The sequence below is a fragment of the Alternaria postmessia genome (assembly GCF_024291825.1).
Source record: "Alternaria postmessia strain BMP 2775 chromosome Unknown scaffold_100, whole genome shotgun sequence".
Classification (NCBI taxonomy): domain Eukaryota; kingdom Fungi; phylum Ascomycota; class Dothideomycetes; order Pleosporales; family Pleosporaceae; genus Alternaria; species Alternaria postmessia.
In genome coordinates this window covers 67,701-94,848 of record NW_026260173.1, presented here as the reverse complement: position 1 = coordinate 94,848, position 27,148 = coordinate 67,701, and the positions used below count along the sequence as shown (strand labels likewise).

The following is a 27,148-nucleotide window of genomic DNA, read 5'->3' as shown; positions in this document are numbered from 1 at the left end:
GGGATTATACTTGACTGCCACCTCCAGCGGAAGTAGCGTCGAAGATGTTTTGACTGTGTGCATACAATGCCAGAACTCCAGCTGATTGTCCGGTAACTGCTTGCGCTCGCTGTTGCCGTTAGCTTGCTGACGTCGCAGATGCCGATGGTTGTGTATATACGATGTGGCGGCAATATAGCCACGCCTTGAACATATCGGACCCTGGACTTCAGCAATACGAAACTCTATATCTCAGGCTATTGTGAAAGCAATGGAGCTCATTCAGGGTCGTAGATCGCGGAGTACGGTAATGACGGGAAGTTAGATCTGTGGGCCCACATCCGGCCTTCGGCTCCACGCGCATCTCCCGTAATTGTATAACGCAGACTGAGAGTGTAGCATTATATGTGAGACTCTTCGTGGGGCATGACAATACATCATCCAGCACCTGTCACTTCCATCTTGGTTGAGATAGGAAGTACGTGTCAGGTTTTGTGATTACCTAGATTTCATTCTCAACATCACTCCAATATCACACGCAAACTTCACAGCAATCCAAAAGACCTACAATATGGCACACATTGGCGCACTTCCCAAGATCCATCGTTACATCACTACTCATGACGACAAGGGCAAAGCAGTCTTCAGCACCGCCTTCAATGAGGAAAGCAAGATGAAAGCCAACGATGACGGCATTGCGTTCGCTCTCAGCTTCACCACGAAAGGCTTCCCCGTCGATATGAACGGCGACAAGGATCTCGATGTCTACGGCAATTATCTCAAGGATGCCCCGGGCCTCGTCGTCTCCGGTGGCACAGTCCTCCGCCATGTCGATATTCCCCCAAGCACAGAATGCACGATGCACCGGACTGTGAGCTTGGACTACGGATGTGTACTCGAGGGCGAGGTCGAATGTCTGCTCGATAGCGGGGAGAAGCGGTTGATGAAGCGCGGGGACGTTTGTATTCAGCGCGGTACTATGCACCAATGGATCAACCACAGCAAGACTGATTGGACGCGCATGTTGTTCGTTTTGCAGGAGTCAAGTCCCCTAAAGCTTTCTGGTGAGGCGCTCGGCGAGGAGCTTGCGGGCATGGCTGGTGTGCGTTCGTCGGATTGAAAGTTGTGTATCGGTGAATTCTGGGATGGTTCACTATCGATAGCAGCGACTGCCAAGCCAGCTAGTACTCAATCTGATTACTCCCCACGTGCTCCATTCTTGCCCTTGACTGTAGCATTTGCAACAAACGCAAAGGGCAGTTTTGAGTTCACCTATGATGGTCACGCTATACGAGCACGAGTTGTGACATCTATACTGTATCTGGCGGCTGCACCGTACTCGAACAATACTAAGCACCCTTGCAAGAAAGCCCTGGACCCATTCTCCCCACCAGCCACTCACAGATAGATGCCCAGTCGCGTACGAACTAAGTCCAGACGCCACAACGTACATGTAAAGAAGATGGCCATGCCATTACGTCCTTCCGCTCAGGCCCCTTCTTCCCGCTTGCAGGAAATTATCCCCGGGTCAGAACGAATTGAAGAGCTTTCAGACGAAGAGCTTGGAAGCGATTACGAAGATATGGGGACCGCTACCGAGGAAGAGCAAGCAAACATCGCTTACCTAGAGAGTATCAGGGTACCGATCAAAGACTCACTCGTGACGGAAACGTCAGAAACCGATTATGAAACGGCCAAAAATATCTTACCTTATTTGGAGGGCAACCCGAACGATTTTTCATTGAATACTTTCGGCATACCAAACTTGCAACGACCAAAGCACGATGACTTCTTGAGAGGACAGCTTGGTGATTATCCAGCACGCGCTGCTGGATTGGACGCTGCACGACCATGGCTCTTGTACTGGTCTTTGCAAGGCTTGACCGCGATGGGCTCTGACATAACTAGCTACGACAAAACGTAGGTCATCCAATCCAAGCATGCTCCATCTTCAAGATCTGCATGATACACGAGTTTGATAGCATATTTTCTAACGTTGCATAGAGTACCGCATACGTTCTCTTTGGCTCAACATCCAGACGGAGGATTCGGGGGTGGCTATGGCCAGTATGCTCATCTTGCTTGCACATATGCTGCAGTCCTGTCACTTGCCACAGTCGGTGGGGCCCAGGCATACGAGACCATCAATCGAAAAGCTCTCTGGCATTTTCTGGGCAGGATGAAGCAGGTCGACGGAGGCTTTACCATGTGCCAGGGCGGCGAAGAAGACATCCGAGGCGCCTTCTGCGCCATGGTCGTGCTGTCTCTTACCAACCTCCCTCTTGAGCTCCCCCCTGATGCACCGGCGAGGAAACAAGGCTTTACCAGCTTCACAGATGGTCTCGGCGATTGGATTTCGAAATGCCAATCTTGGGACGGCGGTATCTCAGCAACGCCTGGTAACGAAGCCCATGGAGCCTACGCATTCTGCGGCCTGGGGTGCCTTGCTGTACTCGGACCACCAAAGGAGACATTACACAAGTACCTGGACGTCAATCTTTTGATATACTGGCTTTCAGCCCGGCAATGTACACCAGAAGGTGGATACAACGGTCGCACAAACAAGCTTGTTGACGGCTGCTACTCGCAGTGGGTTGGAGGCTGTTGGTCCATTGTCGAGGCCGCAACTACAACAGGACTCTGGAATCGGGGTGCACTTGGACGGTACATCCTAGCTGCATGTCAAGAAAAGAAGGGCGGCCTAAGAGATAAGCCTGGAAAGGGCCCTGACGCATACCACACATGTTACAATTTGGCTGGACTCAGTGCAGCACAGCACAAGTATGTTTACGACGAAAACGTAAACAAGACTTTGGGTACCGGCAACTACGGCGCACCTTTCCACTGGAAGACAGAGGGACGTTACGATGGTGAGGATGTCGTTTGGGACGAGGCCGATGCTTTGAGAGCAGTGCATCCGGTGTTCGTCATTCCTTTTATGGTGGTGTATGAGACGCGAAAATATTTTGAAGATAAAGAGGGTTTCTGAGCATATCGATGATACTGTCGCAATTGGAACCACCGAAGCAGAGTATTGTATCCATCCCTATGTATTCTATACTGCAGACTGACATCCTAAAGCTTAAATTTGTTACAATCGTTGCCTTCTCTGTTGAATAAAACAAAAACAGTTCTTCATAATGTCACCAAACCAAAGAGAAACTCTCAAATAGAGCCACTTAATATCTAGAGCACTACGCAGTTCCCATGACATCGCCAAACGCTGTAAGCCCGCCACTGAAAACTCTAACACAAAGCAGACATAAACATGGAGTCTGCATCTAGAAACCCATATGTGGCCGACATCTACATGATCGCCCTCAAGCCCCCTCAGGTCAGACACCGAAGACTGTCTGCCTTTCTACCACCTGCCTCCTCCAAGATCTTCAGCTGTCCAGCACCAATGTCGTAGATGAGACCGTGAAGCGACAAGCCTCGATTAGCGATAGCTCTCTTGATAGCAGGATGCTGCTTCAACACATCAATAGACTGCTGAACGTTGAGCTCTGCAACACGAGCTGACCGCGCATCGTCATTCGGCAATTCCTCTAACTCGACTTTGTTCTGACGACGGAGCCTATGTGGGTCCATGTGAGTAGCATTCAAGCATCCTGATCCTGCGAACACCTGTTCGCGCCACTACCTCCACTCCAAACCACGCTTGCAGGAGAAAGGAAGGCAAACTCACTCTCGGACCGGATGTAACCACGTATTCAGCGTCGTGCCCAAATCCACATCACTCAACGCTGCATTTGCACCTCCGCATTTTGTATGCCCGCATACCACGACTCTATTGACTTTCAGATGTGTGACCGCATATTCGACTACACTAGCAGCATTCAGATCATCCGCATGCACCGTATTCGCGATATTGCGATGGACAAATATCTCTCCCGGCTTGCAGTGACACACAGTCGTTTCTGGGATGCGGCTATCTGCGCAGCCGATCCACAGAATCTCAGGTGCCTGGCCTTGGGCGAGGAGCGTGAAGGCGTTGGGATCGCGTGCGGTAGTGCGTTTTTGGTAGGCGAGGTTGCCAGCTAGGATGTGGTCGAGGGGATCTGTGGTAAAGTGGACTGATTAGTGGTGTCATGTTTGCGGATGGTGGTGTGAGATTTGCATGCTGGTAAGGCCCGTAAGGGACTGATCCTTGTGTGGAGGATCTGCGCTAGGGTGACGCGACAGAGATGGGTGCATGTATAAAGTCTGAGTTGACCCATAGAGTTTGAAAGCTCTTGATGCCTCTTTTGCATGTATCTCGGTTGCGCATACGAATTCCGGAAGATACGGAAGTTTCTAGTGAAAAAGTACGTACCGGCGTAGTCTCCCATTTTGAGTTGTGGAAGCGGTTGGCGGCTCTATACCCGGGTCCTTCTATATTTAACACGAAATCTATGTCGAGCCTTCTCGATGTTTTTTATGGAAGATATTTATACAAAGAAGCAAGAGAAGGAATTGGCTATGGGATGTGAATCAAGGTTGCCTTCAATTACCGCAGACGTATGGCCCCCCTTCTCCGGCTGACCCAGGTCGCACGCGAGCGCATGGTGGGCGAATGCTCTCGCGGCATGCGACACCATCTGGATACGCCCCCTCTTTCGTTATCTAGCTGGCCTCTGATCGCAGCTCTCACGAACGTCAGAGCCACATAAAGGCGCCGTATTGAGCAGGCATGGGTAAGGTGCGAGACCTGTATCCGCCGGGGGTTGACATGCCAGTACGAAGCCGCCTACTCGCGAGGCAAAGTAGTCTCCCCACGCCCAGTTTACCCAGCAGCTGTGAATACTCAGCAGCCCACGTCGGCGCCAGTCTACCCTTATGCTATACTCAGTGTCGCACCAACTATGAATGTCGTCGGCGAGGAGACGGAACCTCCGCAAGAAGAGAGCGACATTCGGGTACCGAACTAAACTTCCTACTCAATCTTACTCCACACAAGGGCTATCAGAACGAGAAAAATTCTTATCTACAGCGGCCAGCGGCATCTCACTTTCCTCCGAACAAACACTGTACTGATTGGGCTCTATGTATCTGCCGCCAGAACACCCAGCCCGCCGAGAAACGCCTACATGCAGTGAAGCACTATGAAGCAATTTTACGGGCTTAGTCGTGCTCAGCATCACCGTTTCCTTACGTAGAGCCCGATTCACGCCGCATCTTGTCCTACCGTCAAGCTCTCGGCGTACCCTTTAGCCTTCTTGGATCCATCTGCTAGAGTCCATTTTGAATGGGTTGAAATGTGTCATGCTCCTTTCGGATCTGAGGACATGATGCGCAGAGGGTCAGCGGCGGCAATGTCAGCGCATTACAAAAGCCCGTCAGCCACACACTCAACGCTTGAATATTGTAAGACTCTTACCGCCTTTGAGACATTTGTCATGCACTGGTCGAAAGACCTTAGGTGATAAAGCCGCAATTCAAGTTGAACTCCATATCAGATCCACTTCAAATATGCAAATACAAGTTATCCTCAATCTAGAATATGAAATATCTCGGTCGCCGAAATGGGGCGCGAACGCCAAGTAAGTCGTGACACGAGATGACGGTATGAAGAAGGTGGAGGACGTAGACTCGTTGAAAGTAACAGGTAGTAAGCATACACAAACCCGACCCATACCTGAGTCGTGCGGTGTCATAGAACTAGTAAGATATCTAAGTGTACAGTCCCTTGCGTACATGTATAAACTCCAAACACACCCTATCGCTCGTACAGTCAAAAAGCAAGCGCTCTTTTGTAGGCTCATCAACGCCATTCTGTAAAACAATATCTTGCAAGCACATTACACCTAGCCACCACCTTCAGCGACGGCCTTAAGTAGCCCAACAATGTAATTCCTCAGAGTAAGATTATGACTGGCTGTAAAGGCAATCTGGTCTCGTAGAGGGGCGAAGATACGGGGCACCCATCCGGCGTTCTTCGCCTCTTCTTCCTCCTTCTCTTCGTTCTCTCGTCTTTGCTCCGCCGCCGCATCGCTGAGACGTGGCTTCTTGGCACCAGCTGTGGCTCGTCTCGCGGCTTCGGGACTACCTTCGCTGGCACTAAATGTCCGCTTGTGAACCGGAGATGATGGAGAAGTGACATCGATGACAGAAGTAGGTGGCGGGATCTTGTTGAGTTGGCGAGCGAGGTTACGAAGAACAAGAACGGCGGACAGAGGAAGACCAGCGGCGTCGTTGGTATCGTCAGTTGCGGTATTGTAGTAGCGGAAGTTGGGTGCTGCTTGCGCTCCTGCTGCATCGTCTCGACCTCCGCCATATCTACTTGCGGAACTGTTCGACGAACTTTGGTGTCGTCCGCCCATGCCCAAGCTGCCTAGCCCAGCAGGCTGTGCAAATTGAGGCTGGGAATTTTCATGCCGTCCTTGTGCAGATGAAGTCAAGGGCCGTGACTCCGAAGGCGTGCGGTTGTGTTTTGCATGTATGGCATGCTTGATGCTGGTATCAGGCAAATGCGTCTTGACATGCTGTCCAGCTTCGAACGCAGATTCTGTGCCGTCAGGCGAAAATCGTGTGCAGCCACCCCAGTGACAGTAGTATTTTGTCGCCGCGGTGGCAGAACCGTTTTCGATCTCCATAATGTCCTTGATGTCTAGCTTGGGCTCAAGCAACCACTGTCCGGTCTCCTGGTCGCGAGGAACTTGGAGATGGACACTTACAACGTGTTCCCACATGGAGCGCGCACCAGAAGCGAACTCGCCGCACTCGATGTTCGCAGTCGAATGTTTCGAGTCGGCATGTCCGTTGAGCAGGCTCGGCGGATGCCAGCAGCACCGCATGTACGGCCTCTTGGTGCTTGGGTCGACTGGTACGGATCGTGGCCGTATACCTCTTATGGTATACTTTGGCTGCCCACCCACGGTCAACACCTGAGCGGAAGCACCGCCAAACGTTGTTGAGACGTTGGTGATGAAGTCCTTTGCTGGCATAAGCGCTTTGAAGTTGGCTGGGTTGTTCGTCATGTGCTCCGAGAAGGCGGCGTTGTATGCTGACCACAACTGGATCTGTGTGATCTCGCCTGTTGTATCCTCTTCGAAACAAGTCTTCAGCCACTGTGAACTCCGTTCTGGCTCATCAAGAGTCACTAGGTGATCTATGATAGCAGACGACAGCTTCGGCGCATTCTCTGGTGGCGCGGAGGTCTTCGCAGTCTTCGCAGTACTTCTTCGTTCCTCGTAGGCTACCGCACCGTACTGTAGTAGGCGGACTAGCTGCTTTATCACGCCTTCAATGTCAACTTCGTGTACAAGCTTCTCGACGTTATCAGGAAATCCAGTGAATAGATAGAGGAAGTCCAGGCATGCTATGCGGAGGTCTTCGTCTTCTACCAACAGCCAGTCACATATCGACTTGAGAGTCTTGATTGGCACGTCCGAAAGCTTGTTGGTAGCCTCCAGGTTCATTGCTATCCGCGCAAGTGCTCTCAACGATGTGATGATGCGGCCACGGTCGTCTGAGTCGACTTGGGCCAGCAAAGAGCGGTAGAGCGGGCTTTGCGAGTCCAATATCCAATACTTGGTCAGCTGCTCGGCGATCTCCAGGGCGTAGTGTTGCAGCTCCACAATAGTAGAGTGGTGTGGTAGATTGAGTGCGATGGTAATCATGTCTTGGATGGTTGGCACAGAGGCAGCGAAAATGGCATTCTCCTTCAGCATCACCATGTTCCTGATAATCAGCGCAGCCTCGTTGATCATGTTGAGGGCCTTTGCGGACTGCTCCGGCAGGAGGTTATCTTGCATGTCGAGCATGCGGAGAGACTTGATGCGCTGTAGTAGGTCGCGGGTACCAGAAAGTCCGTTCAGTGTTTGCGGCTGATTGAATTCCTCCTCGACATAGGATATGTCCCAGTTCACGTCATAGAACAATGCGGAGACATCGATGACCTTGGCAATGAGCGCCTCTGCGAGCCCCGGGAACTGGTCGAAGCGATACTTGTCCCCTCGCTCGTGCGAGATCTTGACCAGGTGGTGTAGCGCGTATGCCTCCTCCTCCGGCTCCTTGGAACGCAGCGCATTCAGAGCACGAATGTAGATGCTGGGTCCCGGGAACCCGGTACCAGGCAGCATCATGCCCTTGAGCGGCACTGGCCTGTTCTTCTTGTTGAGGATGTACTTCTTGCGCGACTGTATGTACGTATCGAGGGAGTTTGACGGAGTAACGACGGGCTTCATGGTGGCTGGTACGGCGGTTCGCGGCTCGTAGTTCGCGATCGTCATGGCTGCTCCACTGGTGCCATAACCATTTGCTTGTGACGAGGTCAGATGGCCTGTCGACTGGCGCGTCTGTCGCGTTGAAGACTCGGGCTGGAAGAGTACGCGCTGCGGCGGTGCATGGCGGAGGGACCTTGTCGACCGACCAACGCTACCAGGGTCATCCACATCCATCTTGTCGTCTTTTGGTGTCTTTTCGACGTCGTCTTCGTCTTCCGAGTCTTCGTCTCCTCTTAATTGCTCTGCCTCTCGGCTGCTGGGTGGGAAGAAGTTGTCGACGGTTCGGTTTAGGAGGTCTCCGCCCTTGGCAGATACGTTCTCGAGGATCTCGGGCGGCGGCGGTTCGCGCTTGTGGACGGTAGATATCTCGTAGGCGCTAAAGCAAGCATTAACAGGTGTCAGGCGCAACGGATTCTTTCACCATTCACATACGCAAGGTTCTTGTAGTAGGCTGTCTTCACCAAAAAGGCCTGGGTTGTGATGCTGGGGCTCTTGGGAAGGAACTCGGTCGCGATTTTGCGCCACGCAAGCTTGTTGTTTTTGGTATCTGAAACCCTATCGTAGCCTCCCTCCTCATTGACGCGTTTGTAGAGCCGCAAAAGGTCGATGTGTCGGCTCCCGACCTTGGGTTCACGGTCCAGAACAGTGCTACACGTCGGGTCAATATGCGCTCATTGCGGTGCCACAAGCAAGAAAACCCACCCGCGCTTTTCGTGGTATTCGGCCAAAGTGTTTAGGAAGTCTTCATATTCTTGGGTGCGCTCGACGGATGATTCCTCCGGTCTGTTTGGGGCCATGTTGCGGCTGTCGCATTCACTCGGGGCTACTCGGAAACGGATCGCGACGCATGCGTGATTTCAGCTGTGTGCCTGGCACAATGGTGGATTTGCTTGTGAATGCGCGGCGCGCGTCGGTCGCGATGATGGATGGGCGAACACCAGAACTCCAGAATGCACCAAGTCCCTCGCGTTGACCCGCACGGGCCACATCATGTGACTGGCCTGGCCGGTTGCAACTTCCCCAGGTCTCATCCGACCGTCTCTCACATTCCTCCAGCATTACGCGAGTGTCTTCGACACGACACAGCTCGTCCACCGCTAGATGAAGCTGATTGATCTCGACTAACAGATAACCAGCACTAACCACGATGCTCTCACTTCCGCTCGCGACCCTGTCAACGGCCCGGGACACCGACGCCAGTGAGCAACAGTTCATCTGGCAAAAAGAGACGAGGGATCTCACACTCGTTGTCGACAGCTACGGTTCACGCGATGGCCTCCAGCTTATGAAAGTGGTTCAAGGCTCACAGATTCGGGTACGGTGCATGCACAACTGATGCCTCACCGACTCGAGCTGATAAACTGCTGCAAATGACGTGCTGGCTAACCGATCTTTCACAGCAAACTATCGAGATTGAGAGACTGATCAACGAGGGAAACAATATGACTCGTCTGTATCAAGAACGTGGGGTGCAGATACAGACCGACCAGCTCCCCATTACTGCCATTGTACGCTCCCCTCTGCTGGCCATACGATGGCAGCTGGCCAACAACAAGCTCCGGCGTGTCCAAATGAGGTTCAAGTCAGACAGGGACTTCGACACTGTATCTAACTACCTCCTTCAACTCGGCCTGCACATGAGTGGAACGAAAGGAGCTCTGTCCAAGCCGAAGCTAACAGCTCCCTTACCATCGCCAGCACAAGCATCACCCTCCAGACCGAGTCCGAAAGCTATTGCGTGTCCTGAGGAGCCTTCTAACAGATCTCCCGCAGGCAGACTGTCGTGTCCTCCATCGCGGCTAGCAGAGATCTCAAGCCGTCCCTATACTAGCCACAGTGCCTCCTCCAACACAGCTTCCCAGCTACAAGGAGGGACATTCCCTCGTCCAGTATCTGCCACTCCAGCATACGCTAGAGAATATGTAGGCATGTCGGCCTCCTTATCAGGCCCTCTTGCTCCTCCTGTATTGTTCGCCCGGCCTACCTCAGCTACCTCAGATATCTTAGGGCGTTCACATCTTGACACCTCGCCTGCATCAGATCAGCAAATGTCCGCCGTCGAAGGGACCCCTTATTTGTCTACTGAGCGACCAGATACTGCTATGCTCTTCAACCGCCCTAGCAGCGCCAATCGCCCTGACAGTGCCAACCGTCCCGGCACTGCTAATCGTCCCGATAGCGCTGAGACACCACCGCCTAGACGTGAGCTCCCGTTTCCCCGTCTGTCGTCACCTCGCTCCTCGGGCAGTGACAGTGTGCGACCATCCACTGGTACGATGGGACCGCCTCCTCTACCGTCTCGCGCAGCCAGTGGCCGACCCAGTTCCAGCCGAAGCGCAATGAGCAAGGAGATTGAACTTCCCCCCTTACCTCAGCCAACTGTTGTCAGCAAGACCGTACGTGGAGACAAAGCAATGCAGCAGCCTCGTACACCAAACCAAGATCACTTTAGTCCTCTGCGCGCGAAGACGTCTCCGCACGAAAGTGTCGAGAATCGGTCGCCTTTGACCTCGTCTCCCATGTCTTCTCCGCTGTCATTCAAAAAGCTGAGCTCGACTACTCTACCAACTCCGCTCGGTACGCTCAGCAATGCTGCTCAGAATACTCACCATACTATAATTCAGAGTGCTCCGATTACACCACCTAAATCTGTCACTGGCCGTCGTAGTGGAACAAACGAGACCGATGGTCTGGCAGCGTATGCAATGCAGTCTGACGAGGAACGTAGAGCAGTGCTCAATGAGTTCGTCTTCCGCCAACTAGAGAGCGACGACTTCCTTACTCTCGTTCAAGACATGGAGACAGCATGGGCCAGGGTCGCAATGGGTATGTAATGAAAGGTCTTTTGACCGGCCGGGTATCTGCGATGGAGTACGTGTAGGGACAACCTCGCTGGGGCTTCGGCAGAGGACATGAGGCGGACTGAAAAGATTTTCAAGTACACTAATCTAGCAGAATGGACACTTCCGAAGTTTTCTAGTACCGAGAACAAAAATCGACCAATAACATCCTTATTATGGTGAGATGGCCGAGTTGGTTATGGCGCCAGGTTAAGGTTACCTTAACACATATTCCTGGTCACGAAAGTGGCGTGGGTTCGAGTCCCACTCTCATCAGCATTCGTCTGGCTTCAGTCAGATACCCCAGGTTCTTTTTTTTTTCGCAAAGTAACGATTCTGATGCCGAGATTTGTGCCATAGACCACAATCGGAACTTAGCATCGACTGGTGGGGGCTCATTCGATGACTAAGATGCAAAGGGCAGTGTAAAAGCGATATAAACTTTTGGCACTTGTTGCCTGAATATTTTTTGATAGGCTACAGATAGGGCGTTGAGTTACACTCAATCAATCATAGTACCGAGAAGGATGAACGAGCAGCATCGTGGCTCTGCTACTTCAACTTCAGTGCCTACTTCCCTGTTCACCAACAACATAACCCTTTGCAATCCCACTTCTACCCTCTTCCATCTTAGCCGCCCTCGCACCACCAGTACCGTTTTCTCCATCTTCGGTGTCTCGGTAGTCGGTGCCCAGACCCTGCCACGTCCTGTTTGAGCGCAGGTACTCAGCGCCCGGTGAAGCCACACCTCCCACTGCCGCGATATCGCCATTCGCTCGTTTGGTCAATGCCGAACTAGACGACGCCGCATTACCATTGACAGCCTTCGGAGTGGCTGTCGAGCGCATGGGTCTCGCATGAGACACATAACGACCAGTCCTAAGATCAAACTCAGGAGGCGCAGACTCCTCTTCGGAATCGTAATCTCCATTCGCATCTGCGTCTTCTTCCTGCTCCTGCCCAATACCCGTTCCCTCTGCACTACCATCGGCCTTCTTCCCCTCATCCTTGACCTCTTCATCAAGTACCTTTTGGAAATCGCCCTCCCAGGCCCCCGTCCACACTCTCTCCTCGTCACCTTGCAACGCCACCTTGAGTTCCCACGGCGTTATCATGGGCCGCCAGAACTCTCTGCTCTCAATCAAACTACTCTCCCAGCAGCCGATTACGACCCAGCCGCCCACTTCACTGAAGTTGGCTACCTTGGCCGCATTGACTTTACCTACGACGAAGGTGTAGTATTTCTTGCCCGCTGCAGTGATTTGCCGTTGCACGTGCGAGAGGATATGCATGTAGTTCTTTACGGAGAGGGTATTTATCAGGATACCGAAGATGGGAGTGGTGGAGAGAGAAGTGAGGAGGGCGTAGCGGCGGCGGAGGGCCATTGCGGTGTTTGTGAGCGAGGCGGTGGGTGCCACGGAAGAGGTGCTTTCGGTGGGATAGATGTGTATCGAGGCGACGCGCGAGGAGAGGGTAAGGAGGAGGGAGGTTGGTGGGTCGGAGATGTGAAATAGCGCATAGTCGCGGAGGGCCTCGTCTGTTTCTGAAGTTCCGGGTGGTGTTGTTCGGTTTGGGAGCGGCGAGGAAGGGTTATGGACAATTTCAGTAGCGTGCAGACTCGTGTAGCCGTCGTCGCATAAGCGTTTGTGGAGGATGGGGACGTGGTGTGAGTACGGTATGTCGGCCATGAGTATGATCTTTGCCTCCTTATCCGGGTATGTCTCTTTGAACGTCGCAACTACTGGATCGAGATCGAGCGGTCGTTCCGTAAACACGTACACGACTGGTAGCCTTGAAGGAGGCGATAGACACGAGCGGCCATAGTGTACCACAACGTCCGCATCAACGTGCTCTGCAGCAACCTCGTCGACGCAGCACGCACCGTACGACGTGTCGCCGAGTATGAACAGACTCTCCTGGCTACTCTCTTCCTCAGATATCGAAGTCTTGCCCATGTCTGTGCTGAGGTCTTCTGCTACAGTCGCACCATTTACAGGTCCATTTGTTTCTTGCTTTCCATTCTGCGCCTTCCTCTCCTTGCTCAACCCCCGACTCAGCTGATCATATACTCTCGGTGCATCTGTGAGCATGTGATCGGGGAACTGCAGCGCGATCCTCTTCCATCGTCCCTCCCGTATCTCCCTGACCGTCCGCTCGATTTCGTACGTGAGCGTAATCTGATCATCCGAAAGTCTGGGGAGACTAGACGTGTCTACCGCGGGTGTGGGGTCTTCGAAGATGTGTGTATCGGGGGTAGAGAGTACGGGCGCGGTCTCAAGGGAAGGGACAGCCATTGTGTATGTTGATCGTTTGTGGGCTGGTTGCGTGCATAAGGCGTGGCGGGGTCGTCACTTTTTTTGACGGCGGGGCACACGCCTCGGTCGCGCAGGGGTCCAGCGACAGGGAACTAGAGAGCCGCAATGCATGGTATGATAATGCAACACATCTGATAGGCGAGGAGCAGTCGAAAGATCGTCGTACGTGTAATGATTTGATTACTATATACAAACGAGAGGTGGTATCATTTTGTACCCGCGCCGAATCCAATCCCTAAGACAAGAAAAAAAACTAGAATATAAATCACATCATCAGGAATCCCGACACTGCTGCTACCATCGCAAGGCCGAGTACGTTGGGTACGAACTTTCCGACACCGCTGTCCTTGTCGGTAGCGGCAAGCTGACTAAGGATCATCGAAGGGGTGTAGTTCTGCGCCTTGTCAACGGTGGTACCGTTCCAGCAGTAATCAGTGAAGCACTGCTGGCACACTTGTGGGATAGCCTCGCCGTTACGCTCCAAACTCCTAGAGAGGATAGCGCATCCGACGCAAGTAGGCCAGTTCGAAGCACCCTCACGCGTTGAGTTGCCCTGGGTGATGACATCATAACCGTTCTCGATCATGCCGTTGCGCTCGTCGATGGTGTAGTCGAGCTTGCCGAAAGTCGACTGGTTGGACCAGAAGACGTAAGGAGCGTTGGGAAGGTAAACAACCAGAGGAGGAATGTTGTCACCAGTGGTAACGTTGCTGCTGTTGCAACCAAAGAATGCTGGGCGGCTGTTCATGCCCAGAGCAACAAATGTATCCTGACCAGGGATGTAGGGGAACGACGTCCTGTTCATGAGGGTTCCGCTTGCACGCTCATATGTTGCTACCAGAGAAGTGCCGTTGGGCCAGTTTTGCGATGGGTCGTCCGCGTCGACAGTGTCAGCAGAAGAGTCAACAGCAAAGATGACGTCGACCTGGCGGATCGGCTGAATGACCGGGTTGAAGGGGATGTTCTGACCATCCTCGCCACCGTCAACGAGAGTCAGACGCTCCCTATCAGCACTGGGGTTCGTCTCGTTGTGGTAGTGGTAGAAAGGGTTGGGTGAATAGTCGGCGATATCGTCACCATCCTTGCCGATATCCTGGAGGATGTTTGAAACAAAATTCAAAAGAATCTCGGGAATGTTCTGGAAGGAGTTGAGTTGAAGGAAAATCTGGTTGAACAAGGAACTGCTAGTTCCCATAACAAAGCCTAGGTTGTCAAATCCAGCAACGCAGCCCTGGTCCTGGGCAAGCGAACCCTCGCTGAAGTTGGAACCAATGTACTTCAGTGGAGCAAAGCCGTAGGTCGTAGGGTCAAAGGAACCCATTTCGAAAGGGTTGAACTCGAAGTTGGTAGCGTTCAGGGAGACAATCAGGTCTCCGGGCGAACGCTCGTCCGCCACAAGAATAGGCATTGGTGCATTTCCGGTTGAGAAGTCTTGGTCGTCCGCAATGGAAGAGAAGGTGTAGGCTGGGGCTCCGTCACTGGCGTTGATGAGCTGGAAAGAGAGACCGCGACCGTAAACATCCGTGATTGACGTGTTGAAGTCACCAGCAGTTGAGTCAGCCTTGGCCCTAGTCGTGCTGACCAGGTTCTCAAAGTACTGCGCAGTCGAGAGTAGTTGAATTCCTTCCGTAGGGGGGCCTTTGAAAAGCGAGTTCTGGAATTGCCAAATCGACGAGTCCTCGCCTTTGTTGATAATGGACTCAACTGAGGTAAAGTTGTTGGCGTAGATGCTGCCGAGCATCCAGCCTCCACCAGATAGCGCCGAAACATAGGTGGCTGCCTGCAATATTCCTCCCAAATGTCCCGAACCTGTCGAGTTGTTTGTCCGGCTATCAAACGCTGCCAGAGCACCTGCACCGTTCAAAAGGGCTCGGTATCCTCCACCAGAGAACGAGATCGCAATGTTCGGTAAGGCGGTGGTGTTGTCCTGGTGGTTGCTGATATATTGTCCAACGTCGAAGCCCTCAATGTTGACCCGTTCCAGAAACTCGCGCATAGGCTGCACTGTGTTTGGCCTTCTCTTTTGGAGCCAGTCTGTCTCTCGCTGTGAAAGCTTGTCGGCGGATCGAATACTTGGGCGCGTAGACGGGCAATCGACTTTGGCTGGCGCATAGCCATCAGGTGCCTGAGGCGAGGCACGCTTCCACGTATCTAGCGCATTGGGCGGGACGACTCTGGCTTCTCGAGGTACAAGGGCGGATGCTGTCATGGGTCAGATTTGTCCCTGCAGGAACCCGAGGCGCATCACTCACAGCTCGCTAAGCTAGTCAATGCCGAAGCAGACAGAACAGACGTATACTTCATCCTAACGAATGGATGCAAGGAAAGAAAATGTAAGAGGGCTGGAAAGGCGCGAAATGAATCGCCAACAAATGCGGAAACATGGCAATGTTAAATGATGGGATCAATGCTGACGGGAGGCTGCGGAATGACCCACAGGCGGCTATGCTTCGCACCAAACGCCCGGAAGAGCTAGGAGGATCTGACCTCATAGGCGTGCCACTAGGCGTGCCACTTGTCGTGGCTGAAGGCCCTGACGATCCAAACTTTATTTTTAGTCCTGTCTTTTGTATCGATGTTTTGGCCTGTCTGTCTTACAATGCGGTGTCGTGTGCTCGCGTGAGCCACACTGTCTTGAGCCATCAGCGACCATCCACAATGCTTATTCGTCTGTAGCACATGTCACACCGTCTTTATGCTTAGCTCTCATCTCAGCGCTCAGGGCACCATTGTGGCGCGTCATCTCCTGTGAGTGGTTGGAGCTCATTTCAAAACAATACGGCTTCGGCACTCGGCAACATGCCGTAACGGGAACGAGAACGAAAACGAGGGGTATACGAAAAAGAACCTTGATACGGACCCTGTCGTTCTGGCATTAAGTGTGTTACTTTCTTCATGTTTGAGATCTGGAAACCAGTGTTTGGCGCAAAGCAACCCTATCGTTGCCTTGTTGTTATGCGCTCGAAAATGTCGTCATCGTCGCTCTGGCATCGATCGCACGTATCGCTGTGCAAAGCGCGTCGCGTCGTCGTTGTTAGGCAGCCCACCAGGGTTCGATATGATTGATCGGGACGTTAGACGTTACCCTTAGGCCCTTCATTTCTTCAACAAAGCGTGTACGCCAGGCGCAGGTAGCCTCGCAAGTAGTTCTGTTCCGAGCTTCCGAACTCCGCCATGACGATCAGCGGGAGACACATAATGTTGCGGCGGTGCGCGCTACTAGACAGAATATGATAGCGTATTGTGCTAGCCGGATGGATGTATGGAGATAGCTGCGTTGACGTGGCCTGCAGTGAGTGTTGACAGAGCGTAACCATATACGAGGTACGAGAGTACTTTTTCGGCAATCGTGGTCCGCGGCTTCCTTCCAGATCGCCTCCACAGCAATTTCATCCTACGATGTTGAGTGCATTATTTCCGCCTTGCAAGTCCGCTCCTCGTCCGACTATCCGCACACTATATTACTTAGTTCAATCGCCATCGTTTATCCCACAGCCCCCATGAGCTGGTAACGGGTGGCTGAAGATCCGCTGCCGGGCACCAACTTAAACTTACTCGGTCAAGGCCAGTGTGAAATGGATCTTGATTCGTGCGTACTTACATACCTAACTGAGGACCACGAAGGATACGATTTCACAGCCAGAATCATACAACTTCTGGACTGCGTCATCGCATGTTTGTCTCTGTAATATCTAATTCTTCACCCTCCGACCATCCGTCTCATTATGTCATATGCAATAGCGCTCTTTAAGTTTCATATATGGTGGCTTTCAGTGGCTTTCAATGCTAGATTCTGATCTCAGCAGCTGCAGGGACAGTGCATGCCGTCAAGATGCCTTGGTCAATCTCTAGAGAAGGTGACTTTATCCCATTACATCCATGTCTCACGATATCTACTGGCGGTTATCGCTATTGTAAGGTTTGGTCGCTCAAACCCTGTCATAGACCCATTTTATACTCTCTTCGTTCCATTTATCTCACAGTTCTGTAGTAGTCTCGCTGATGTACACGGTCATCTCGCGCCTATCCTGTAGGTTCCGCTCGGTGTTGGAAAAGTATCTCTTTCTGCACCTTTTCGGAACTCGGCCTTCAAGCAGCTCAAACATTCCTCTCTATTTCTGAGTACAATCGTTATGTTTTGGGAAGTTCAGGTGAGAGCGCTCGTCCACTGAAAGTTACGATACCAGCGCATCGTCTATGCCTGTCCTCCAGATCTCTTGTTCTTGCCTAGAGAAAGCTTTGACAGCTTGTGTCGGAGACTCTTCCAGCCTCCCTTTCCTTCATCTCCGTCTTTATCGTCCTTCTTCTTAGGTTCCTTCACGACTGGCATAGCAGCCTTGGGGGGTGGGGCGGGCTTGGGGACGTAGACAAACTCAATCGCGACCGTGAACTTGTAAGAGCGGTTTAGAACATCGAGAGCTTTTCCTTCGAGCCAGCAGGTTCTCCACAGGTTGCACTGGAAGCCGCTAAGGTCTCGCTGCTGCTGTCCGAACTCTTTACTGTGTAGCAGGTCGGGCCAGGCCTGCAAAGGTAAAGAAACCAAGTCAGTATATGTCTCAATTGTATTTCGTATAGCCACAACTTACTTCGCTCTCATTCCCGACAGTCTCACGAAGACGCGCCCACGCATCGTTTGGAGTCCAGAAACTACCCTTGGATGACCCGCTTGTCCTCAGACTCTCCACTCTTGACGAGAAAGTGGCGCCTTCGCGCTCAGGAACCATCGCCCAGGTCAAAGACTGCGGTGCCGGGGTGGTGGCGTCGAACCCGAACAGTGCTACACCTCTAAACGGTCGTCCTTGAGAGGTCCAAGCCTTGTTCATGAAGTTTATGTTGTCGCGGCTTGGGATGTTCTGGTAAATTGTTCCTTGGAACGCGGCCCAGAGGAAGGCGCGGAGCGGACTGAAGGCGGTATAGGCTACTCCAACACCGGGAGGATTCATTTGACATCCATTACTCGCGGGATGCAGGTTGAGAGCCGAGTTCTCCCAACTGTCTGGCCATTGTTGGGCCCCTTCTTTGAAATGTGCGGTGGTACCGTGGAACACGTTGGGCCCGCCAGACTCGTCAGGTTTGGCATTTTTTGCCAGGCCAAAGATTTCTTCCAACTTCCTCAACGTTGCGTTGTAACGGGGATCAACGACAGTTTCGTTATTCCTCCAAGCCGACAATATACTAGCTCCCCTCAAAGTTACCTGAGTAACTTTCGGTTTCTGTGTGTGCTCATCCGCGCCGTCGAAGCCGGGGATGGGTTTCTCGTGCGTGGGAGGAGGGGTTGAGCGTGCAGTCGAGTGTCCAGTGGATGCATACGTTGTCGATGAGGTTATGGAGGTCGGTGGTTGTGTGTGCGTGGATGTGATGACCGTCTCGACAAAGTGAAGGAACCACTGACCAAAAGTAACCTCACTGAGATGAGCTTCGGCCAAATCGCTCTCACAAATGTAGTTGAAGTAAGCGATGTTGTCCGCAATCTGTTCCTTTGCGGTGCGACTGAGGATCGGCTCCATGACAGACAAAAAATGCTGTACAGAGGTTGGTGAGGTGAGGTCAAGGTTGGTCTTCGATAGCCTCTGTGCGCATTCTTTGACCACCCAGTAGAAGCTTCGCTCTTCTCTGTATACCTTCATTGAAAGAATGCTCTTGGTGAGCGGCGGAGAGAACAGGCTGTTGAGTAGTTCCAGCTCAGGCATTTGCCAGTTCAGCCGGTGCGCCATGGTCCCGTTGGTGCTATAAGCTCAGATTAGCACGTGCTGTTTCGCAATAAACTCTAAACTTACTTCGTGTCTCTCGTGGGGTAAAGAGATGCGAAGGTGTGAGGTGATAAAGAGAAGGTCCTCTGTGGTAGTAGAGGTTTTTGTAATTACAATAGCGCAGGTGAAGGCACGGACTGTGGGCGCAAACGGGCGGTAATTCGGTAGCGATGAGTGAACATCGGATCGGGTGCAAAAGTAGTATGGGGTGATTACGAGTTCGACTGAAGGCGGTGCAGCAATGGCCTGTACAAGAGGTGCGTGACTGCTGAGAAGGCGGTCTAGCGTATCCAGCTTGTTGAGAGGGCTTGAGAGTGTCTGTACCTAGCCATAAGGCACTGGACTCATTGGTTTATTATATCGAACACACGAAGCATTACCAAGATGGGTTTATGTATTCGAGCTAACTACTCATTCCAAACTCATTTACACAACTCAGATACCACCCTTTAGGTAGTAGTCTAGAGGGTATCCTAGCCAGTCACATTGCTCCACATCTTGGAAGCCGGCACTCTTACTAGGCCAGTCCAATAATCTGATCTCGTCACCTGTCTTTCTTGTTGCATCTACCTGTCCCCACTGTCCGTACTTCTTCACACCCTCGATCACCTTGTCGTATCCTCTTACGTCGAGGTACTTGAGACTAGGGTTCGGATCGCCGCCCCTAATGAAAGCAGCGAAGTAGCTGGTGACGAGCTGAGCACTCCACAGATCCTCTGGGTCGCGAATACGGTTCAAAGTGCCAAACAGCCAAGGCATATCTGCACCATGGAAACGGAAGTAAGGGTTCTTGGGATCATCGTTGGCAGGCCCACCTAGGTTGTTGGGATCGTAGCCATCGATGGAGCGTTGGAACTGATAGTAGTATGCTTTCTGGAAGGCATGCGATTGCACTCCAGAATAAACGGTGGATTGGTCGACGCAACGGAATGTCTTGTCTGTGGCAACCCGCTGAGAGACGTTGAATGAGTCGAGTGTCAGATTGCCGGTGTTGGTCAAGGGGAAAAGACCCGACTGGATGATACGCTCTGCCCATGTGCTGTTGATACCAAGCGCTTCTTGTAATCCTTGAGAGTGGTTTGAGATGGGGCTCTTGGGGTATGTGGAGAAGGAAGCACCGTCGTTGACGATGATACCAAAGATGACAGGGATATGCGCAGTACTGGCGTTACGGGTGGAGAGGATGAGATTGGGCGTGTTTACATAGGTACCGTCTTGGACAACATAACGAGCAACAGTGTTGAAGCCAACTAGCTGTGCAGCGGGAACTTTATCGAGACAAGCAATCTGAGCTGACACATCAGTGCCATTGCAGCCGGCAGCAGCGAATATCTGAGGTCCGGCGACAGTGTAGCTCTGATTGATCGTGTAGTAGGTCGAGTATGTTGTTCCATAGTCGCCGTCCAAACCAAGAGTCACACCTCCTCCAAGATTAGACATGGCAATTGCGCCTTGGTATTTTCCAATAGCTTCGGGAGATCCCAATAGTGTGCGGACTGAGCCAGCTCCAGCAGACTCTCCAGCAATAGTAATCTTCTTTGGGTCACCACCAAAGGCAGCAATGTTTGCGATGGTCCAGTCCAGTGCTGTGATCTGGTCAGCAATTCCAAAGTTGCCCTTGATGTCCGTTCCAGGAATGGCCAGGAAGCCAAGCGTTGAAAGACGGTAGTTGATGTTGACAACGACGAGGTCTTCCTTGCTTGCAAGGTTTCCACCATCAGAGAGTGCGTCGGCACCGCTTCCTCCAGTAAAGCCGCCACCATGGATCCAGAATAAGACGGGCCGGAGTTGCTTTTTCGATCCTGCCTTGGGGATGTATGGTGTTTGGATGTTCAGGAAAAGACAGTCCTCGCTTCCACCACCACCCTGGGCACATTGCGAGCCGTACTTGGTAGCTTGTATCGTCTGCCCCTTTTTGGAGTAAAGCGACGAGTATTGGAAACGTGTAGGTGTATCGGCATACGGGATGCCAAGGAACCTGAAGGACTTCTGGTTGCGATAGCCGACAAAAGTATTTCCACCAGATGCTACCGAGACAGTGCTGCCAGTGACAGGCCCAGCGCTCGACGACCCGTTGTTTGCCGACTGGGTGCACAACACTGGCAATTGCTTGTGAGATCCCGAAGAGGACGAGTAGCTTACTCGGTTGCCAACTGATACCACACCGCTATCGATGTAGTACCCTCGCTCGGCATCCGTGTATTTGGCGTAATCTTGGTAGGAAAGAGCGTCGTTGAAGTCTGCCTGGTACTTCTGAAGCGTAGCCTTGGAAATAAGCTTCTCATTGAGAGAGGCGCAAGCTGCAGCTGCGTTGGCTTGAGCGACTGGGTCGAGGATAATGGCACCGATGTGGTTCTTGTCGTCCGACCCGTTCAGGTTGTTCTGGTAGATGAGTGTCAAAGACGACTTCGCATTTGACACACTGACGGCTGGTGTTGAATCCGATACTGGTGATGCCTGTGAAACAGCAACCATGCCAGCCGCCGCCGCAGCAACAAATGTGGTAAAGACCGTCATTCTGAATGTCCAGCTTGGTGGAGAGATCTGATCGACAGCTGATGAAGGATCATCGTTCTTTTCCATCTTCTTATACTGCGCCGGTAACCCGGATGGCGTCGTTCTTGCAGATGAACAACCGTGACGCTAGCCACAAGCGGTTATTCTCCACATGAGGCTATTGGAAATAAGCATTTGAGAGCGGGCTATCCCCCGGAAAACGATGAGTAGATCGATGGCTAGGCAGGGGCACTGGCAGAATGCTGGTGCAGTGCAGTACGGCAGTGGTCCTATATCCACAAAAGAGTGCTAAAACTCACGGTACCTGCAGCAAAGGCCTGTGTACAACATATGCGTCCTATGTGCATTCTTTGACAAGTTCTTGACACCTCAGTCGATACTGCTCTCTGGAGTCGACGAATAGTTTGCACTGCAGTTCTACCATATCTAAAAGCGCGGCATCAAAACAGTGGTTTTGGCATTGCCATCCGAGGTCGACTCCGATGTAATTTAGCCGTTTAGCCACCATGCGCAGTAGCCCGCGGTCCTCGTGGCGATGGCATCATGGATACTAGATGGTGCAGGGGTCAATGTGGAGATTGTTTACATCCGTTCGCGGAGTGTGGCTTGAAATGAGGAGCGGAGAAGTGGAAGCTGGAAACTTGATGGGGCCCCGGAGTTGAAGACGTGCAAATCAGTGCTAACCCAGTTGGGCATCGTCTGCAGATTCCCCTCACGAACCTGGCATTCTTGACCCTTCGGATGTTACCATCAACTCCATGTTTACTCAAGACAATGGCGATTACACCCGTAAGATGCTCGCATTCATATGTTTTCCTATTCACCAATCCTTCCAAGTTCACAAATGCCTGGTATCGCAGAAACAGTGCTCTCGATGGACATTACTGGCATGGCGTCATCCAATTGGAGGATTAATGTGATGCTCTCCATCTTGGCAAGTACAATACTGTCTTGAGCACAGTACCAACTACGACAGACCATATTGTCGCCTTGGTGAGTAGAAGAGTCTTTGGATAGACGCCGAAAAGTCAGGACCTGGCAGCAACTTTCTCTGGCTAGCAAGTCAATTGCTAGCGCATGCTCGCACGATGCACCGAATCGTAGCAACATACAGGGACAAGCATTGAGGTGGGTCGTGGTAGGCAAGATAGATTGGCAGGCGTCATTGCACAGCATATGCATGTCAGGGTCCCAAGGAGGCATATAGGAACCTTATGTTCTACCATATCCCCCTCTAGATTTCTCTATCGGCTCAGCTTTTGTCGTCGCTACAGGATGCAGCTTAAGCTCCTACTCCTCACGCAATTAGTTGCGACCGCATTGTGCGCAAACACAGCACCACCCAGCATCTGGAACTATACATATCCATGGCCGGTACACTACTTTAGTTTCACATCGCAACGCGCGAACCTCTCAATGGCATATATGGACGTACGTTCCCAGAATACCACCTCGAACAAGACCATTGTGCTTCTACACGGCAAGAACTTTTGTGGCGCAACGTGGGAGGATACTGCCCATCGCCTTTCAGCACAAGGATATCGTGTCATCATCCCAGATCAAATCGGATTTTGCAAGTCACCGAAGCCGTCTGCCTACCAGTTCTCGCTGCAGCAGTTGGCGCGCAATACACATCTACTATTGCAGAGTCTAGACATAGAATCAACACATGTACTGGGTCACTCTATGGGCGGTATGTTAGCCACTCGATTTGCCCTGATGTATCCGGAGCAGACATCACATCTTATTCTTACGAACCCAATCGGACTGGAAGACTGGAAGGCCCTTGGGGTACCTTGGCGCAACCTCGACGCCCTGTACAAAGATGAGCTTGCCACCAACTACACATCCATCCGCAAATACCAGCAAGCTACCTACTACGTCAACACCTGGAAGCCGGAGTATGACGTCTGGGTCAATATGCTAGTCTCGCTCTACCAAACGTCACCTGAAAACATTGATTTCGCATGGAACATGGCGCAGACGACTGACATGGTTTTGACTCAACCGATCGCCTACGAATTCGAATTGGTGCAGCCCAAAACCCTCCTCCTGATCGGAACCAAGGACACAACAGCCATAGGAAAAGCTTGGAGCCCAGCGGATGTGCAGGCTAAGCTGGGGAAATACGACGTGCTGGGCAAAGAGACGGCGGCGAGGATTCCAGACGCGACATTGATTGAATTTGACGACTTGGGCCATAGTCCGCAAGTGCAGGATAGTGAAAGATACCATGCCGCGCTATTGGGGTGGTTAAACGGGTCTAATTAGGCTTGATCAGGCGCCTCTGTATGTTGATTAAAGGCGAACAAAAACACCGACCGTCAGGGTACATAACGACTCACTTCCTGAACGGGTAGGTAGATATGCAAGATATATACATCACTGGAGCTTTCAGATCTTACTAAATAGTATGAATAGCAAGATCTGAACCATCGCTGTTGCTACGAGTCGTTTCTTGAGCATCGTATTAATTGCACTATTCGTAGTTCTCCGCCATAGTGTGTTTATAAGGAACTAATCCTTCCTGTCGACGACAATGCTCCTCTTGTAGACCTTGTTTCCACGATCCATGTAGTCAAAGACGAAAGGACCCCAGGTCACAGTTCTCACATTTCCTACGAGCCTCCGAGCTAAAGCTTCCATCTGGTCGAACCTGGCCGCATCGACGACCGATTCGGCACCATCACAGTCAGTGGGAATGGAGATAATAACCTTTCGAAACCTGCCGTCCCACTTCTCAGTATCCAAATCCCTGATGATCCAAGCGTAAAGGCTATTTCTCCACAAAAATTGCAGATGTGGATAATATCTAGTCGCCCGTTCACATTCCAATCTCAGCTCTAATTCCTTGGTATCCAGGCGATCGACAAATTCTAGAAAGGCTGATTGTTTCCACAAATCGAAGTTTTTCTCCGCGCGAATAGTGACGTTACGAATCACATCGCTATTGAAGACGAGGGGAGTCTGGCAACCGCTGTATTCCCACTTGAGCACAAGGCGTTTTGGGTATCGGGGAATTCGACACAAATCGGCCCGAGTGAAGGTTTGCACGCTGCCAAAATATGAGAGCGCTTCCGAACAAATTTGTTTGTTAGTCAGAAGCCAAAGTGGAAGGCCTCGGGTGTAAGCCGGTCGGGTTTTGGGGTAGTGGATGGCGATATCTTTGTCAGGACCACTCTTTTCGGACTTTCGACCTTTGGGCCTTGCCTCCAGAATTAGATCAGGAGGTGTAAAGATAGTGATCTCTGAGCCGAACGCGTAGTCGTAGATGCGGTCGCGAAGTTCCCTTGGCAAGAGAAGGAAGGGGGATGTCCGAGTCGGCTCGCAGGCCTGCGCATCATGGGCTGTTTGCCGGGCTTTTCTGGAAGTCCTTGAGGCTTTCTTCCTCATGTACCTGTAGGTAGGTAGGAATACCTTCATGGGCGGTAGTCGGAAGCAAAACCTCATCTTGGCAAGGGTCTGGATTGAGTGTAGGACGAAACGAAGGATTTGAAGGATAGGTATAAAGAATCAGTCAGATTTAGCAAAAGTTTTGCAACAGAGTTCTCCAAGACGTGAATGCAAACGGGCGGCGGGGTAGAACTCACTTTCACTTTGGCAGGGATATCGGAAGCCTCCACTATACGGAGGTTAAGTCCACGCGTGTGAAGCCAGTGACGTACGTTGTTTCGCAAGAAAAGAAAGACAGAAGAGTGAACGACCGACAAGCAAAAAAAAGTTATGTGATTCAAAAAGAAGACTGCGACTCAATTCGAACTCAAAGCAAAAATAGATTGCCTTTATCGACCCGATACGATACGTGACTGGATCACACCCTGCACGACAGGGTAGACATGCACGAAGACGTACGCTACCGGATCTTCCAGTTCTCTATATGAAATATGAAATATGAAATATGAAATAGCATCAAATTGATGGATATATGTACTAAACTATAATGTCTTTGGTTTAGAGAGGTGAGAGCGTTTGAGTTTGTGACTACGCGATTAGGGACATGCAAACGATGCCCGCATGACCACCATTGTTGGATCGGTAGATGTAAGAGGAGAAGTGAATCAGTGACGCGTATTGAGATGCAAATTGAGCAACACTTTATCTTGCGTTGTGTTTATGCTCGAACATCATGCAGTGTAGGAAGTCCTTTGATAAGTATAAAATTGTCATTATGCATTCAGCTATATAGTCAGAATTCAAGTGTACCTAGATAGCCTTCTCAGAAGTATTAAGTAGCTGCCGACATATCATAGTAGACCCGGAAGGTATCTAACGATTTAGCATGTATCACTCTAACCTCCCTAATACCACTGAGACCCTCCAGGCTCTATCACCGACTCACTCCACGTAATCAGAATCATCCTTGTCGTCATCGCTGTCCATGTGATTATCCGGCAACAAGGTCTTCTCGAGGCGTCCTGCGAGCATGCCCATAGCCTTGCCCTTGCCCTTACCAGGATAAGCCGCGTCAGCAGCGTCTTCGCCCATGTACTCGATATCATTGTTGTAGCGCGCGGTCGCTGCCTCACCCTTCTTGCCTGCCTTGTATGATTTGCTGCGATCGAAGCGCTTGCTGATGGTGTTGTTGTCCTTCGTGGTTTTCCAAGTGGAACCAATGGCGCCGGCGGCTTCGTAAAGGGTTTGGATAGCGTCCAGCACATCCTGTACCTGAATATGTTTGAGCTCGGATGGCCCGCCAGATTCGATGCGGGCTTTAGTGGCGGCGAGGAGGAAACCTTCACCTAAGTAGTGCTGACCAGGTAAGGCCTTGCTGAAGATGTCAATCATGGCCAAACACCTCAAGTCATTGGTAAGGTCCTTGGTCTTCTCGGTGGTGCGGACGCGCCAGTTATTGCTGATATCGTCTAGAGTCTTGCTTGCGGAGTAAGTCCGCTTCAACATGGTATCAGAAACCTTGTTCAGCGCGGCGACAAGTTCCATGACCTCGGAGTGGGGAAGAACAATGCGACAAATGTTCTTTCTGGCGACACTATCGCAGCGGCGGAGTTTCTCCATGTGGATACGCTTCTCTGCTGGCTTGGTTTTCTAGAAGTTACTAGTCAATAAGATAGTCTTCAATGCGCTCTTCGTTGCAGTAACTTACCCTAAGAGTGGTCTCCAGTGCACCAGGGTCATTCTCCTCGAGATACAGAACAACCTCTAAATCTAGTGGCCCAACGATGCGAAAGCCTTCCCTCAACTGAATGAGAAGCTCTTCGCCGTTCTGGATGCTGGCGAGGTTGAAGACATCCGCGGTTTTGGAGAAGGGTTCGCCGTTAATGTCGAGGGGCCAGACTGGGTCGTGATACTGGAATGCAGCTTGGATAGATACAATCATATCTTCCCAGGTCATTGAAGGGGTGATGAGGAAGTTGTACCAATTCTTGTTGAGATCGGGGCAGTATAGAGACAGCCTGCGTACAGGGTGTGTGCTTGCGGAAGACATTGTGGAGGCAGTTGTATGTTTGTGTGGTATGTGAATGTAGATACGGGTAGAGGGTTGGATAAGGAAGCACGAAGTAGCACGCTGGAAGACGAATTAT

At 51.6% G+C, this 27,148-nt stretch overlaps 10 protein-coding genes and 1 non-coding gene across 11 annotated transcripts; 5 read left to right on the top strand and 6 right to left on the bottom strand.

The window, feature by feature from the left end:
- Window positions 1-550: 550 nt before the first annotated feature.
- J4E82_009797 (uncharacterized protein) lies at window positions 551-1,099 on the top strand (the record flags this gene model as incomplete). The annotated part of the gene is made up of 1 exon (XM_051736018.1): window positions 551-1,099. One exon carries the CDS (start codon window positions 551-553, stop codon window positions 1,097-1,099), a length of 549 nt encoding a protein of 182 aa, XP_051584262.1.
- Window positions 1,100-1,387: 288 nt separating this feature from the next.
- J4E82_009796 (uncharacterized protein) lies at window positions 1,388-2,968 on the top strand (the record flags this gene model as incomplete). The annotated part of the gene is made up of 2 exons (XM_051736017.1): window positions 1,388-1,899; window positions 1,984-2,968. 2 exons carry the CDS (start codon window positions 1,388-1,390, stop codon window positions 2,966-2,968), a joined length of 1,497 nt encoding a protein of 498 aa, XP_051584261.1.
- Window positions 2,969-5,765: 2,797 nt separating this feature from the next.
- On the bottom strand, window positions 5,766-8,983 carry J4E82_009795 (uncharacterized protein; the record flags this gene model as incomplete). The annotated part of the gene is made up of 3 exons (XM_051736016.1): window positions 5,766-8,562; window positions 8,619-8,834; window positions 8,889-8,983. The coding sequence occupies 3 exons, from the start codon at window positions 8,981-8,983 to the stop codon at window positions 5,766-5,768; spliced, it is 3,108 nt and encodes a 1,035-aa protein (XP_051584260.1).
- A 350-nt stretch (window positions 8,984-9,333) lies between these two features.
- J4E82_009794 (uncharacterized protein) lies at window positions 9,334-11,020 on the top strand (the record flags this gene model as incomplete). Its single annotated transcript, XM_051736015.1, has 2 exons — window positions 9,334-9,501; window positions 9,587-11,020. The coding sequence occupies 2 exons, from the start codon at window positions 9,334-9,336 to the stop codon at window positions 11,018-11,020; spliced, it is 1,602 nt and encodes a 533-aa protein (XP_051584259.1).
- Window positions 11,021-11,204: 184 nt separating this feature from the next.
- Window positions 11,205-11,302, top strand: J4E82_009793. The gene has a single exon. It is a non-coding gene; the product is annotated as a tRNA-Leu (tRNA).
- Window positions 11,303-11,589: 287 nt separating this feature from the next.
- On the bottom strand, window positions 11,590-13,320 carry J4E82_009792 (uncharacterized protein; the record flags this gene model as incomplete). The annotated part of the gene is made up of 1 exon (XM_051736014.1): window positions 11,590-13,320. One exon carries the CDS (start codon window positions 13,318-13,320, stop codon window positions 11,590-11,592), a length of 1,731 nt encoding a protein of 576 aa, XP_051584258.1.
- A 286-nt stretch (window positions 13,321-13,606) lies between these two features.
- Window positions 13,607-15,550, bottom strand: J4E82_009791 (uncharacterized protein; the record flags this gene model as incomplete). The annotated part of the gene is made up of 1 exon (XM_051736013.1): window positions 13,607-15,550. The coding sequence occupies one exon, from the start codon at window positions 15,548-15,550 to the stop codon at window positions 13,607-13,609; it is 1,944 nt and encodes a 647-aa protein (XP_051584257.1).
- Window positions 15,551-17,536: 1,986 nt separating this feature from the next.
- J4E82_009790 (uncharacterized protein) lies at window positions 17,537-19,055 on the bottom strand (the record flags this gene model as incomplete). The annotated part of the gene is made up of 2 exons (XM_051736012.1): window positions 17,537-17,863; window positions 17,928-19,055. The coding sequence occupies 2 exons, from the start codon at window positions 19,053-19,055 to the stop codon at window positions 17,537-17,539; spliced, it is 1,455 nt and encodes a 484-aa protein (XP_051584256.1).
- A 471-nt stretch (window positions 19,056-19,526) lies between these two features.
- J4E82_009789 (uncharacterized protein) lies at window positions 19,527-21,674 on the bottom strand (the record flags this gene model as incomplete). The annotated part of the gene is made up of 1 exon (XM_051736011.1): window positions 19,527-21,674. One exon carries the CDS (start codon window positions 21,672-21,674, stop codon window positions 19,527-19,529), a length of 2,148 nt encoding a protein of 715 aa, XP_051584255.1.
- Window positions 21,675-22,883: 1,209 nt separating this feature from the next.
- On the top strand, window positions 22,884-23,879 carry J4E82_009788 (uncharacterized protein; the record flags this gene model as incomplete). The annotated part of the gene is made up of 1 exon (XM_051736010.1): window positions 22,884-23,879. The coding sequence occupies one exon, from the start codon at window positions 22,884-22,886 to the stop codon at window positions 23,877-23,879; it is 996 nt and encodes a 331-aa protein (XP_051584254.1).
- Window positions 23,880-25,943: 2,064 nt separating this feature from the next.
- Window positions 25,944-27,051, bottom strand: J4E82_009787 (uncharacterized protein; the record flags this gene model as incomplete). Its single annotated transcript, XM_051736009.1, has 2 exons — window positions 25,944-26,651; window positions 26,710-27,051. 2 exons carry the CDS (start codon window positions 27,049-27,051, stop codon window positions 25,944-25,946), a joined length of 1,050 nt encoding a protein of 349 aa, XP_051584253.1.
- Window positions 27,052-27,148: the final 97 nt, after the last annotated feature.